Below are 16235 nucleotides of genomic sequence, written 5' to 3'. Positions count from 1 at the left end.
AAATGCTGGGGCGTTATGTCCTTGGAGGCGGTCCTACAAGAAGCTGCCAGGGACCAATGGGGTGGAGAAGAGAGAGAGGGAGGTTAAGGAAGGGGGGGGGGAGGTTGGGAGAGAGAAGAGAGAGGGAGAGAGTGTGAATGAGAACGAGAGACGGAGAGATACTTGCAACCCTGCTTCATCACTAGTGAAGCTTTTCCCCCTGCAGGTGGGGACTGGGGCTTGGACCCAAGTACTCGCAAGTCGTAAGAGAGTGAGAGAAAAACCACATGGGTACAGCAAAGGGCAGCACACCGCCGGCCAAGCGGCCGCTCAAGTCCAGAACCAGCCGCCCAGCTCCGTATTTTCAAACAGCCCGAGACCACGTGGTGGCCGGCTCGCGATGCTATTGGCTCCCAGACTCTTAGCCTGGCTTTGGCGCCGAACCGGCCCCCTGGTGGCTGCAACCATCGGCTCCGCGGTCGGAGGGAGTAAAGGCCGACCTCTCGCTGCAGGCCTCGCACAGGGAATCCGCCGCCTGTGTCTCGGGGACGGGCGCAGCGACCTATTTCTGACTCACAGAACGCCCTCCTCAGGACGCCGATGCAAACGCCTTTGTGCGAGAAGATCGAACGGTTGTGGCCCTGACCCCCCCCCGCTCTGTGCGCACCGCCACAGTGGTAGCGTCCGAGGCGCGGACTCCGCCTCTGCGGGCGCCGCCATTTTGTTTGGCTGGAGGGGAGCGAGCGGCGCTTAGGGGGAGGGGTCTGGGGGCCGCCTCACCTGACCCCGCGGCCTCGTTGCTGCTAGCGTGCCAGTTGCTCGCTCGGCGGCTGCTGTTTCACGGGAGGAGGAGGAGGAGGAGGAGGAGGCCATCTTCCCCGGTGGGGCCGCCGCGCCATGTACATCAAACAGGTGAGGCCTGTGTGTGCCTCCTCCGCCCCCTCGCGCGTCGGGACGGCCTCTCCTTGAGGGGGGTGTCGTTGCGCTCCCCGCGCCGTCTCTGCCTCTCCCGGGTGGGTCGGGGGCACCGTGATGGGGAAGGTCCGGCCCGGCGGGCTTGGGGGCGCCCGGGGAGGTGCTGAGGGCCGGGCGGGTCGGGCCTTGCGGAGGGGCGCGGGGGCGGCCGGCGGAAGAGCTGTCCCGGCTCCCGGGCGTCCGCGGGTCGCGGCCTTTCCCCTGAGGCACTTTGCGGGGAGGTGCCGGCGTCCCGCTCGGCCGCCGCCGGCGGAGCGGCTCGCCGCCGGATTGTTTACTTCTGTCAAAAGGGTCTGGGCGCGCGGGGCGGCCGCAAAGACCGGCCGCGTCGGCGCCGCGGGCTCGGTGCTGGAACGGCCGCCGTTCTGGCCGCGCCGGGTGTTTGAATGAGGAGCGCGCGCGTCCGCCGCTGCCGGGCGGCCCACCGGCTCCGTCCCGGGCCCGGAGCCCTGACAGTGCTTGCTGACGAACGGATCCTCTGTAGATTTTTTTTTCTTTCCTTTTTTTTAAACCGCTGCTTTCCCAAATGAGTCGTTTTGTTTTGTCATCCCTCCGCATTTGTAATTGTGTGTTATCTTTAGATATTGGAGAGAGACAGCCAGAAATTGAGAGGGAAGGGGGTGAGAGAGAGAGACACCTGCAGCCCTGCTTCACCACTTGCAAAGCTTTCCCCCTGCGGGTGGGGTGGGGGTGGGAGGCTCGAACCCAGGTCCCTTTTCTCCTCTTCGTGAAAGGAGGACGTGCTGTCTCGCAGTGAGAAGCCAGAGAGGGAAGCAGGGCAAAGGAACATCGCTGATCGAGCTCGTCCTGAAAACCCTCTCTCTTGTTTATTAGGTTATTATTCAGGGTTTTCGAAGTTACAGAGACCAAACAATTGTAGATCCCTTCAGCTCCAAACACAATGTTATTGGTAAGTGTTTCTCGGCCTCAGATGTGTATCTGTACAGCCGTCTAGATTCTGTGTGTATTGTCTTTGACTACAAATTTACATTCTCTTTCCTATATGAAATTCTTTCTGCGTTGCATTTTATCGGATGAATTGTATTTTATGCATGGAGAGTACCGATGACTTATTTTCAAATACTTGGATAAGAATCACACATGACTTAGTTTTTACTTGGATAACGTAGTATTTGTGAGTATGTTTTTTTCTTGGTATTTTTACTTACTATTGGATAGAGTCAAACTGGAAGGGGAGAGGGAGAGAGACAGACACCTGCAGCCCTGCTTCACCACTTGAAGGCCGCCACCAGATTTAGCATTTGAGCTATGCTGTTCTCCATACTAAATGAAATGCTCTTCTTTGCATCATTTCAGAAATGAACGTTCTTCATTTACAGACTAGGTTGTTCTCAAATCTTTACCCTGTCATAATGTCTAAGGACAGACCACGGGACTTGATGGGAAGAGCAGAACAAAATAGGGTTTGGACCCCAGTTTGGGCACATGCTCTTCTTAAAACTTTATTCTCTGACCAATTTCAGATCTCTTATTTGTTAAGTGGAGATAATGATACCTACTCATAGGTCTGTTCAGAGGTAAAACAGAAAGCCTGTGTGAGCTGGAAGGACTAATGGTGGCAGCTCTACAACACAATATTGAAAGATTCCTCGGATCCCCATAGGCATGTCACTAGAGATCATCATGATCTCACCTCAGTTCTTCATTTTTTCAAAAGAAATAGTGCAGTCAGGAGATGGAAGGTTGTAAGCAACAAGGATTTATTTGCCAAAATACAGATTATAGATAGTATGCCCCGAAGAAATGTGTTGTGAACTATAGACCTATAGGGGAAAAAACAGCTAGTGCTGTTAGCAAAGCAGAAGTGCACTCCAGAGAGGTTAGAATAGGCTGTCAGAGACAGGAGACAATCTTGCAGGGGTAGAGGGCTTGCCCAGGGTTCCCTCTCAGCCACCCCCCCACCATGCATGTGGGTATTTGGTGGCCACTTCACCTGGGCGCTGTGAGTTACATAAGCGGTTATTTCGTGTGCTTGCTGGACTGGTGATCAATGCAGATCCTACCCGGAGATGGAGAGCTTTGTTGCTACTCCCCGAAGACCCTACAGTGGTCAGATGTGCCTGATCTTTGCATGCTCCGGTCTCTACCCATGTCTTCCTCCTTATCTGGGGCGTTCTTAACCTCATGGTCCCTTTTCTGGCCTAATGTTGCATGCCTCAGGGCATTCTGCCTGCGTTGGTGGTGGGGGGGTAGGGGTGGTTGTCCCAGGCTGGGATTACTGCTGGTTTTCCAATTCAAACTTCCCTGTTCTTTCTCATGTCTAGCAGCAGCCAACAAAAATGTTTTCTGATATTCTGTTGTTGTTTTTTTTTAAATACTTATTTGGATACATTTTTTTAACCAGAGCACTCACTGCTCAGCTCTGACTGATGGTGGTGGTGGTGGGGGAGTTGAGCCTGAGACCTTGTAGCCTCAGGCTTGAGAGTATGTTTACAGAATCATTATGGTGTCCTACAAATACTAGTAAAGCTTGGAATGTGCACTTGACACAGACCTATACTATCCAGTGTCGTCCAGTGTAGAGTATGTTTGTATTAGTCTGCTGTGTCTACCACTGTAAAATGTCATAGGCTGGCCAGCTGAATGAAGATTTAGTGTCTCACCAATCTGGAGACTAATCTTCTTTAGTAAATTGTGTGTGTATGTTATTTTTACCTTTTTTCTATTACCAGAGTACTTTTTAGCTCTGGTTTATGGGCGGGGGGGGGGGGTTTTCAACCTGGGGCCTCAGGGACATCAAGCATAAGTCTTGCCTAACCATTATGCTGTCTCCTTCACCTGGAGACTAATATCCATGATCCTGTGGCCAGCACAGTCAGTTCTTGCAGACTGCCCTCTCCATCACGCTCACATGACTGCTTTCTTTGAGCTTCTCTCTTACATGAGTTTCACCTTCATGGCTTTATCTGATTGCCTCCCTAGGACCCCCCCCATCTCCAGTTACAGGTGGGGGGAATGCTCAGGCTTCAACATGAACTTGAAGGGTACAAAATTTGATTTATAATTTGGGCTAAGGAGTAATTCATATAAAAGCCTAAGGAGCAAGCACTGGATATTGATGTTCCCAAAGAACCTTGGAAAACCACACTTTATTCCGAAATAGACAAATTTGTCTGGCAAGAAAAAGTCTGTACTCTGGTACATAAGTTGCAGCCTTATAGTTGAGAATAAAGAAAATTTGTTTTTTACCCTTGCTATATCTATTGAATTACTAGGTTTATATTAACTTGAGTATATAATCAATTAGTTGCATGCATATTTTCTACAACTTGGTATAAAATAATGGCCTTTACTACATAAGATTAAATTATGTCCGTATCCTGGGAGTGATGGATGCATGGATAAAGCACTGGACCCACGAGCATGAGGTCCTGTTCAATCCCTGGCGTTGTGTGTGTGTCAGATCTGTATTCTGCTTCTCTTCCCCCTTCTCTCAATAATATAATCCCCTTTTTTGCTGTCCCTTAAAACTATCAATAAGGCCTTTTGCAAGGCTGACAAGATAGCAACAGTTCAAGTGAAAACCTCCAGGCTTGAGGTATTTGCAAGTGCAAAAACTCATATATCAGAATATCAGAAGGTAAGGCTTCCACACCTGGCAGTTGAATAGGAGACTGTTGAATAGGCTGGAAATGTTCCCAGCTCGCTACCCAGCTCTTCCCCTCCCCCTGCTTAACCACAATCTAGTCTTCATTGAAATGGGTATAACCAGCATGCTGACTCTCACTCTGCTGAGATCCTTTTCTGTCTCACCTGTGAGGCAGATGACTCCTTTTTACTGTCCACCCTTCTTTTTTTTTTTAATTTTTACTATTTTTTTCTCCACCCTTCTTTTGGTGACTTTCTTAACTTGTTTATTCCATTAAACTCTAAAACCTTTGCTGCTGCTTTATTCTCTCTCTCAGGTCCCTTGTGCATCAATTTTTTGTTTGAAATGTATATTGCTCTAATGAGGGATACAGGAAGAGATACCATGAGCTATAATCCTGCCCAAGATAGCCATTCTTAATAGTAGCCATTTATTATTATTAAATTAGTCCCATTTTCCTAGAAAACAGTCAGAGGCCTGCTTGACTACTAAAACTTGAATGGGAAGTACAGTCTGGTGATATCTTTATAAAGAATAAGCATCTGGTTTGTGGTTACATTTAATAAGTTCTAGACACATTGAATGTGCCACACCTAGGAAAGGAATGGAAAGGAAAGGGGCTCACATCTGAAAGCTTATTAGAAGACTATGGGCATTGATTTCCCCAAGCCTTTGAATTGTGATGCTTCGCAGACTAAGTACCCTGCAGAAGTTGGGAAACTAGACACTTGGGTTTTCGCATATCTGACCTGAATGAAACCCCCAAGGTATGCTGAAATTGTCTGAGATATTGTGAGACTGAGTCAAGATCCAGGTTGGATAGAGCAGGCAGATCTAGGGACATAAAAGATGGGTCTACCTCAGTAACTCTTTAGTCTTTGAGTACTTTTATTTAAGTATGCCATTTTTAAGTGAAAATCAGCTTATAGTGAAGTCTGTCGTTAATGTGTTAATTTAGATATATTTTTTAAAGAATTTATTTATTCATGAGAAAGATAGGAGGAGAGAGAACCTTACTCTGCTACATGTGCAGCCAGGAATTGAACTCAGGACCTCATGGTTGAGAATCCAATGCTTTATCCACTATGCCACCTCCCGGACCACTTTAGATAGATATTTTTTAAAGTTCTTTTTTATTAGTGATTTAATAATGGCTTACAAGATTATAATGCTACACCTGACTGACCATCACAGTTCTCTCAATAATAAAATTGCTTTTTTGCTGTCCCTTAAAACTATAAGGCCTTTTGCAAGGCTGACAATATAGGACCAGTTCAGTGAAAACCTCCAGGCTTGAAAAATTGTAAAAAAAAAAAAAAAAAAAGTGTATATTTTTACACCTGACTATCACAGTTCTGACCCCCCAATAGCCACCATAGTTTTCATAAAGGTTTGGTGGTTTTCTTTATTTCTACAAGTTCATGTTTTTCATTATATTGCACATATGAGAGAAACCATGTGTAGTTACCTTTCCAAGAAATACAGGTCATTTGGTACAGATATAAGAGATAGTGATAATTGTTCTTAACACCAAACTGAAAGCTGATTTAACCTCTTCCCTCCCCCACACCTTTTTCCCTCCCCTTTGTTGGGGGATTAATGTTTTACATTTGAAAGTAAATACAGTAGTTTGTACATGCATAAGTTTCTCAGTTTTCCACATAATACAACCCCCACTAGGTCTTTTGTCATCTTTTCCAGGACCTGTATTCTCCCCCACCCACTCCAGAGTCTTTTGACTTTGGTGCAATACACCAACTCCAGTCCAGGTTAAGTGTTTTCCTGCTTAAGTGTTTTCTGATCTTGTTTTTCAACTTCTGCCTGTGAGCCCCCTCACCTTTTTAAATGCAGAGCCAGCAGGTGGGAGGTAGCCCAATTGTTACGCAGGGACTTATGCCTGGGGCTCCAAGGTTCTTGTGTAAAGAAGAGAGGAAAAAAGGAAAGGCTGAAAGGAAGGAGTATGTTAAGAGTATAAACTGAAGGCCCCTTGCATTACAGGATATTCCATACAAGGACCCAGTTTTCTCTTCCATTCTTCTTATTGATTTATTTTTAGTTAGAGAGGGAAGAGACAGTAGAGACACCACAGCACTGTTCTGCTATCCATGGAACTAGCTCCCTGGTGACTTCCATGGTGTAGTGCCATGAATCAAAATTCAGTCCTACATGCTTGGCAAAGCGAATGCTCCCCTGGGTAAGCTGTCTCCCACCCATCATTCATAAGTAGTTTGTCCTAGGAAGACCAAAGAGACAAGTTTTAAAAAGCTATAAATTTCACCGATAAGAGCTTGCACAGGAGAGTTGGGCTGTAGCACAGCAGGTTAAGCACAGGTGGTGCGGCGCAAAGCACCAGGACTGCCATAAGAATCCCGGTTCGAGCCCTGGCTCCCCACCTGCAGGGAAGTCGCTTCACAAGCGGTGAAGCAGGTCTGCAGGTGTAACAATAACTACAACAATAAGACACGGGCAACAAAAGGGAATAAATAAATAAAATATATATATAAAAAGAAATACCCATCCAAAAAGTTTTTTTTTAAAAAAAAAAGAGCTTACAGAGAATACCTATATATTTTGTTAACACTACCCGCTTGCTTTATCATTTGTGCTTTGCCTTTTTTTCCGTAAGAGGAAATTATATCCTTCATGATCCTTTACCTCTGACTTCAGTGTGTATTTTCTGTGACTAGAAGTCTCGTACATAAATGCTGTAGATATCAATGTCTATAAATTTAAAACTAATAAGCTACTCTGGTGCTTTTTTCCCATTTATTTGCTAGGACACACAGAAATTAAAAGGGGTGGTGAGATAGAGAGGGAGACACACACACACCTTCAGTACTTGCTTTATGGCTTGTGAAGCTTTCCCTCTAGGTAGGAACTGAGGATTCGAACCCAGGTCCTTGACCATGGTAGGAGACTCATTTTTTTTTAATTAAGATCCTAGACTTGTTCTTATTATTATAGATTTATTTATTTAATTTTATTGGATGGAGATGGGGAAAAGGGTAGATAGGAAAAGAGAAAGACACTGACAGCACTGCTTCCTATTTTATAATGATTTTAAAATAATACTACAGAGCTGGCATGTTTGGATCATTGTAAATATTATGCTCCTTATAAAAAATTCTTAGATTTAGTTTCCATTCTGGCTACAAAATGATGATTTTTCCATTTCTGCCATTCTTATATTTACCAGTGGCATTCTGGTCTAAGCAAGAGCCTTCCTTCTTTAGCTGTTTATCTGTGTATTGTTATGGATTCTTGAGTTACTCTCTCAGCAGTAAAGTATAATTCAGCTATTTTTTTGGTGTTCAGATTGTCTGAGATTTAGCCATGGAACCCTCCTTCATGCTTTACTCTGTGTCTGTTACATAGTTGGGTTTGTTTGCTTGTTTTTGTGTGTGTGTGTGTTTTTTAAGAGAGAACCAAAACAGTTCGGTATATGCTTTATCGGGGATTGAACTCAGTAAGTACTTCATGCTTAAGGTACAAAATTTATCTACTGTACCACCTCCCAAGCCACTCTTAGATGTCCTTTTAAAATTTTTTTTCCATTTTTTAAAATTTATTTTAAAAAGGAGACATTAACAAAACCATAGAAGAGGGGTACAACTCTACACAATTCCCACCACCAGATCTCCGTATCTCATCCCCTCCCCCCCCTTTTTTAAGTTCTCTATTAATGGTTTACAGTCAACAGTAAAATAAAATACAGTAGTTTGTACCTGTGTAACATTTCTCAGTTTTCCACATGGTTAGATGTCTTTCTTTAAAAAAGAGCATTTTCTGTCAATAAACATTTTGCTAATCATAACACTGATATGAAGTTTATTAAATTAGAAATATTTGATATGTTTTATGTATATAGTTGTTTACTTCAGAATTCAAGTAGTAAGAAATATAGACAAAAGTTGCCTGAGTCTAACCTGAGTTTAAAATAGTTATTGTGAATATTTAAGACATTTAGCAATATTTAAATCCTTAAATCATAAGAATAGTTTCAGTCAATAAATTGTGTATCCATTGTGGTCATGAATTATGATGGTTAGCTAATGTATTTAATTACTTTCACTTTAAACTATTGGGAAAGAACAGTCAACGATGAAATGAATTTATTCTGGCAGAATTATTTGAAGTCTGTACAAAAAATAATACTCATTATTATTTTTGTGGTTAAAGCTTTTTTTTCTTTTCACTGTCCTGTTGTATTCAAATATTAAGGTATTGCAATAAGCCATTGTAATATTTTTTTTTTACTATATTCACTAAAGTTTTGTGGTTTTTATATAAAATAATAATACTTTGAAAATTTTACAGTGGGAAGAAATGGATCTGGAAAAAGTAACTTTTTTTATGGTAGGTATATATATTTTTTATTCTAAATATGTCACAACCTAGATATCCTGAGGTGTCTTATTTTAAAAATAAGGTTTCTGAGGTTATATCCCCATAATGTGCTGCAGTTTAGTACAGAGGGCTACATAAGGATCTGCTTTCTACACCGTAGTCATTGATTAGCTGCCTCAGTCTGGGCTGAACATTTAACTTCCAGTAATTTTTTCATGTAAGGAACAGGGTATTTGCCTTTTCTAATATAAGAATCAAATGAGATAATACAATATGGGAATACCTAATTTTAATATGAGAACAATATGAATGTGTGTAGAATAGATGTCTTAAATGCAGTAGAAAAGTTACGATTGTTGCAGAAAATGCTTCATCTTGTTTTTCTTTTAAACTTATTTTTTTATCTTTATTTATTTATTGGATAGAGATAGCCAGAAATCGAAGGGGATGAGGGAGGCAGAGAGGGAGACACCTGCAACACTGCTTCACCATTCACTAGTCTCCCTCTGCAAGTAGAGACCAGGAGCTGGACTCCCAGGTCCTTGCACATTGTAACATATGCTCTCAAGCAGGTGTACCACCACCTAGCCCATTCATCTTGTTTTCTAATCCAAACATTTTTATAAAGTGTAAAAAACTATAGGACCAGGAAAGACTTAGCATTTTTTTTTAAGTAACAAATTGAGCTTTGTATTCACTCTTTAGCACACACCATTACCATGTGCAGGGACCTGGGGTCAAGTCCCCCATCCCCACCTGCAGAGGGGACGCCTCACAAATGGTGAGGTAGGTCTGAAGGTGTCTTTTTCCCTCTCTAAGCCCCAGCAGTTACCCTAGTGATAAGTTAAACAAACAAAAAAGATGAAATACATTTAAGGTACTTAAATGTAGTGATGTCTCCTAACAAATCCTTTGGGGGAAAAACAGTTCAGCAGAATTGGACTATACAAGGGCTATGTTGAAAAGTTTGAACCTTTTAGCTGTGTGAAGGTTGAGGAAAAAAAGTAGAGTCTAATTTGAACAAAGGTTGTATTTCTTTTGTGTTCACAAATCTAAAGGATACTCTATAACCTGTTAGCAGTTATAATTCAGTAATAAAGAGAAGTGATATTGTAGTAAAGTGTTTCATAATACCAGAGAGATTAGAGCAATTCAAACCCCCCCAAGGTGATTATAAAATCCCCACTTCCACCCCCAGCATACACATTTATTTGACATATTCTTTTTTTTAAATATTTATTTTATTTATTCCCTTTTGTTGCCCTTGTTGTTTTATTGTTGTAGTTATTATTGTTGTTGTTGTTGGATAGGACAGAGAGAAATGGAGAGAGGAGGGCAAGACAGAGAGGAGGAGAGAAAGATAGACACCTGCAGACCTGCTTCACCGCCTGTGAAGCGACTCCCCTGCAGGTCAGGTGGGGAGCTGGGGTTCGAACCGGGATCCTTATGCCGGTCCTTGTGCTTTGCGCCACCTGTGCTTAACCCGCTGCGCTACAGCCAGACTCCCTATTTGACATATTCTTAGGACGTCAAATACCTATTGAGTTAACTGGCTACAGAACAAGTGAGCGAACAGTTCCATTAGGTTAGCTACTCCATATGGAAGTAGGAATGGCTGACAGAAGTAAAAGGTGAGAGTCTGAAACTCTTGCCTCTGTCTGTCTTTTTTTTTTTTTTAATCTTTTCATTTATTATTGGATAGACAGAGAAATTAAGAGAGGAGGGCAGAAAGAGACAGAGAGATATCTGCAACCCTGCTTCACCACTCATGAAACTCCCCTGGCAGGTGGGGTCTAGGGACTTAAAACTCATGTCCTTACACACTGTAGTGTGTGTGTGCTTAACCAGATGTGCCGCTGCCTGGCCCTATATGTCTTACTTCTAAGAATGTCTTTGGACTATATGAAATATCCTATTTTCAAGTATTTTATTATATCATCTATGTTTAGTGGGTATAAGCAATCGGGATTGCATCAAGAGATAGGTCTTAGTTATATATATATATTCCCTTTTGTTGCCCCTGTTGTTTTATTGTTGTAGTTATTGTTGTTGTCATTGTTGGATAGGACAGAGAAATGGAGAGAGGAAGGGAAGACGGGGAGCGAAAGATAGACACCTGCAGACCTGCTTCACCGCCTGTGAAATGACTCCCCTGCAGGTGGGGAGCAGGGGCTCGAACCAGGATCCTTAAACTGGTCTTTGCACTTTGTGCCACCTGTGCTTAACCCACTGTGCAATTGCCTGACTCCCCAGTTTTATCGTTTAAGTAATTGTTTAAATATTTATTTTCCCTTTTGTTGCCCTTGTTGTTTTATTGCTGTTGTAGTTTTTTTTTTTTGTTGTTATTGATGTCGTCATTTTTGGATAGGACAGAGAGAAATGGAGAGAGAAGGAGAAGATAGAGGGGAGAGAGAAAGATGGACACTTGCAGACCTGCTTCACCGCCTGTGAAGCAACTCCCCTGCAGGTGGGGACCTGGGGGCTCGAACCAGGATCCTTCTGTCAGTCCTTGGCTTCACGCCACCTACACTTACCAGCTGTGCTACTCCCAACTCCCTCTGAGTATGTTTCTTTTTTTTTTTTTTTAGTATTTTTCTTTTATCATTTATTTACATATACACATTTATAATTTTATTTATTTATTTTGGATAGAGACAAATATAAATTGAGGGAGTGGAGAGATAGATACACCTGTTACACTGCTTGTGAAGCTACCCACTGCAGGTGGGGACCGTGGTCTTGAACCTGAGTTTTTGCACACTTTTAACGTGTGCTTTACTGGGTGTGCCACTGCCTGACCCCTTATATCATTTTCAATACAGTGTATTCTGTGAAGGCATAAGAAGTTAGGAATAAAGCATAAAATTTGTTTAGACTGTAGTAATAGTTGTTTTTGCTTTTCTAGCAATTCAGTTTGTTCTCAGTGATGAGTTTAGCCATCTTCGTCCAGAACAGCGTCTGGCTTTATTACATGTGAGTAACACTTCTTTAAGATGTACATATTGATAATAAATATAAATTGGCATTATGTATTTTTAAAATTGCATTATATCCATAGTTTAAAATTTTACATTATTGTGGTAAGTAAAATTATTTGTTCAAGTGTTAAATGCTTTGTGAATATGACAGGCAGTCTTACTGTTTTTTGTTTGTTTTTTCTTTACCAGAGCACTGATCAGCTCTGGTTTATAGTGGTGCGAGGGATTGAACCTGGGACTTCTGAGCCTCAGACACGAGAGTCTCTTTGCATAACCATTATGCTCTCTACCCCTGCTCAACTGTCTTATAATATTAAATGTGTTATCCTTTTTTTTTTTTTTTTTTTTTTTTTTTTTTTTTTTTATACACCAGAGCACTGCTCAGCTCTGGCTTATGGTGGTACAGGGGATTGAACCTGGGACTTTGGAATCTCAGGCATGAAAGTCTCTCTGCATAACCATTATGCTATCTACCCCTGCCCTAAATGTGTTATCCTAATGTAAAATTTAGCCTACTGTATTAGTGGAGGATTGAGGCCTAACTTTTTAATGAAGTGGGAGGGAAAATTGTAGGATTTACCTACAGATGAATATGATTGCCATGTAGACTGAGGATATAATCTGTTAATGCTTTGGTGACTGGTTTGCTGAAGAGAAAGAAAAGGCTTGAGGTTGGGAATTAGCTATGAGACAGAATTCAAATTGGGAGCATAAAAAAGGGGACCAGGTGATAGTGTACCTGGTAGAGCACACATGTTACCATGCACTGAGGCTCTGTTTTTTCATGAGGCCACCACTCCCAGCATGATGTTTTGGCCTCAGGTTTGAACTCTGGTCCTTGTACTTTCTACCAAGTTAGCCAGCTGAGTTGCTACCATCCTACCCCACCCCCATTAATTGTTATTTTTATACTATAGTTCCTTTCCTGCATTAAAGTGAGTCTAGCAAAAAGTTTAGTATTTTAGATATTAACACATAGGTAGAATTAGGTGGCTATAAGAACTTGTGCTCTAATTGTGTGCAGAGCAAGACCTAAGTACATGAAACTTTATTTCTTGGGTTTTAAAAAAATTTTTTTATTATCTTTATTTATTTATTGGATAGAGATAGTCAGAAATGGAGAGGGGAGAGAGAGAGACACCTGCAGTCCAGCCTCACCACTCATGAAGCTTTCCCTTTGTAGGTGGGGACCGGGAGCTCAAACTAGGATTCCTTGGGTAATATAACATGCACGCAACCAGGTGCACCACCACCCGGCCCCATTTCTTAGTATTTTTACTCAGACACAAAGGCTGTTTCATTGAGAAGTATAGTAATCCTAATTCAGTTGTCTGCTGTCATGGCAAAAGGGAATATGTACTAGTTTTGTAATTTTTCCCCCATTAAATCAGGCTTTTTACTATGCACTGAACTTCAAAAATGCTTAACAAAATTGAAAATACTACTTAATTAACAGATTTATTTATCTATTCTAGGAGGGTACTGGTCCCCGTGTTATTTCTGCTTTTGTGGAGATTATTTTTGATAATTCGGACAACCGATTGCCTGTGAGTGACCTTTCTCCCCAGTATATAATGTTAAGATTTTTGTTGACATTATGTGTGTGTCTGCATGCTTGCATGTGTGCACTCTTGCTTTGTAAGATTTACAAATGTATAAACGTTTGTTTTCTCTTAAAATAACATTCTGATAAGCACATGGAAATGTGTCAGTCAGAAAAAAATGTCATAAGATTTTAGTATAGCATATTATTAGTGAGACCATTGAAATTTAAAACAATTGCATGTTTAGGCACTTCAACATGACCTTAATTAAAAAGTTTTCCACTTTACTATTAAATTATCATGGACTTTTTAAAATTGCTTTTTCTTAGATTGACAAAGAAGAAGTTTCACTTCGAAGAGTTATTGGTGCAAAAAAGGATCAGTATTTCTTGGACAAGAAAATGGTCACGTAAGCATTTTACTTTAATTTTAAATGTCTTTACAAGTTAATATAAACATTCCTTTACTTCATATGTGAAGTCTATATGCCTCATGGCCAGCAAATTCATATTTACAGCATAAATATAAGAATCAAAAGGGTTTTTTTTTAATTTCATTTATTATTGGATAGAGACAAATTGAGGAAAGGGAAAGAGATAGAGACACCTGCAGCCCTGCTTCACCACTCATGAAGCTTTCCCTCTGCTGGTGAGGACCAGGGCCTTGAACCTGGGTCCTTGAACACTATAATGTGTGCACATAACCAGGTGCACCACCACCTGGCCCCTAAGAATCAAAAGTTTTAGAGTCTTGTAAAGTACTGTTCTGTATGTCCTCATTCTGCATACTAACCGTGCAGTTCATCTAGTTGTTTTGTACTTGTTCTTTGATCACTTACCTGAAATTGATTTTAATGTTTATCAACAGGAAAAATGATGTGATGAATCTCCTTGAAAGTGCTGGTTTTTCTCGAAGCAATCCTTATTATATTGTTAAACAAGGAAAGGTAAACTATGTCTTTTTTAAAAAAAATTTTTTTCTGAGTATGTTCACTTGAATGATAGATTTGGTTTGTTGATTCTAGTACTTAAGTGAAAATGGATCTTATTTTTTTGTTTCCATTGATATTTTTTAATAGAAATTAGTCTTGCCTTTTATGTGGCTATAAAGTAGGCATATATTCATTATGTAGTGGGATTAGGAGTATTTCAGGAGTTTAAGTGCATTTTCTTTTTTTTTTTTTTAATTATCTTTATTTATTGGATAGAAACAGCCAGAAATTTTTTTCTTTTTTCTCTTTTTTTAAGGTTTTATTTATTAATGAGAAAGAACTAGACATGTGCTACTGGGGATTGAACTCAGGACCTCACACTTGAGAGTCCAACTCTTTATCCACTGCACTACCTCCCAGACCACCCATCTTGTTTTCTTAATAATTTGTCATTAATGTATACTCTATTGGAAGACATTGTAGTTCATGAAAGACATTGATCATGTAGAAATATATGAATACATCTGTAGAAATGTGTGTAGAAATATGAACATTTTCACATTTGAAAAGTTTCTTCAGAAATTGAATACTGTACTCAAGTATACCATAATTAAAATACTAAAGTTTATGTTGCTAGGGATCTAGTAATCTAATCACAGGATGAGGGGAACTGTTAAGCACTTTTACTTTGAGGCATATAGCAATAATGATATATGTATACATGTACCCAGTCCCCTAGGTCCTAGCTCATATCTAGGATCTGTAACTTTGCTGAAGAAAGCACCATCTGAAGTGGAACTAGGTAGTCCCATGTGTTAAGAAAGGTCTCTCCAGATTATTGGGATTGGGAAGTTGGCATCTCCAGCTTGGCGTCTCTGGATACAATCCGAAGCAAAAAGGCAGTGGCGGCATAATGTAGCATGATGGCACTGGGGTTGTGTTGATTTAGTTGAGGCCAGTGGGGGCAATATAACAGTAAGAGATTGAGAAGAGAGGCATCAAGAAATACAAGCAAAATCCCAGAGGTTCTAGGATTTTGTAACTTTTCAAGGCTTAAATAAATTAAAACTCATGAATTTATCAGTTCTGTTTGGATTTTTGTTTAGGAAATTTTACTTAAGTAAGGAAAATATAGGTGTTAAGGTATGTGGATTGCACAAATCACATTAGTGAAATCATCTTCTACTTAAAAGTTAGCATCTTTCGGGGATCGGGCGGTGGCGCAGTGGGTTAGGCGCACGTGGCGCAAAGCACAGGGACCGGCATAAGGATCCCGGTTCGAGCCCCCGGCTCCCCACCTGCAGTGGAGTCGCTTCACGGGCGGTGAAGCAGGTATGCAGGTGTCTATCTTTCTCTCCCCCTCTCTCTGTCTTCCCCTCCTCTCCATTTCTCTCTGTCCTGTCCAACAACAAAGCAACGTCAACAAGGGCAATAATAACCGCAACGAGGCTGCAACAACTAGGGCAACAAAAAGGGGGAAAAATGGCCTCCAGGAGCGATGGATTCATGGTGCAGGCACCGAGCCCAGCAATAACCCTGGAGGGAAAAAAAAAAAAAAGTTAGCATCTTTCAAGGTAAAGTTCTTAAAAGAGGAGTTTGCAGTTATGTCATAATTTTTCTAAATTTTTAGATCAACCAGATGGCAACAGCACCTGATTCACAGAGACTAAAGCTACTAAGAGAAGTAGCTGGTACTAGAGTGTATGATGAACGAAAGGAAGAAAGTATCTCTCTAATGAAAGAAACAGGTAAAATAAATATGATTCTATCCTACCTTTTGTTGTGAATTTTTCATTGTGTTATCATAGTTGAAAGGAGCTAATGTCTATTCTCAGGAATATGTTGTATGCTAGTTTGCCTATGTACCACTC

The 16235-nt window shown here is 41.2% G+C and overlaps 1 protein-coding gene across 1 annotated transcript in view; it reads left to right on the top strand.

The window, feature by feature from the left end:
• Positions 1 to 699: 699 nt before the first annotated feature.
• The window catches only part of SMC3 (structural maintenance of chromosomes 3), a 39582-nt gene continuing 24046 nt past the window's right edge, over positions 700 to 16235 (top strand). The window contains exons 1-8 of the mRNA XM_060171332.1: positions 700 to 891; positions 1789 to 1864; positions 8882 to 8920; positions 11817 to 11884; positions 13365 to 13436; positions 13763 to 13842; positions 14301 to 14379; positions 15995 to 16112. Coding sequence (XP_060027315.1) covers positions 877 to 891; positions 1789 to 1864; positions 8882 to 8920; positions 11817 to 11884; positions 13365 to 13436; positions 13763 to 13842; positions 14301 to 14379; positions 15995 to 16112 — 547 coding nt within the window. The 5' untranslated portion in view covers positions 700 to 876. The remainder of the gene's footprint in view (positions 892 to 1788; positions 1865 to 8881; positions 8921 to 11816; positions 11885 to 13364; positions 13437 to 13762; positions 13843 to 14300; positions 14380 to 15994; positions 16113 to 16235) is intronic.

This window comes from Erinaceus europaeus, chromosome 14 (assembly GCF_950295315.1).
Source record: "Erinaceus europaeus chromosome 14, mEriEur2.1, whole genome shotgun sequence".
Lineage (NCBI taxonomy): Eukaryota > Metazoa > Chordata > Mammalia > Eulipotyphla > Erinaceidae > Erinaceus > Erinaceus europaeus.
This window is presented reverse-complemented; position numbering and strand designations above follow the sequence as displayed.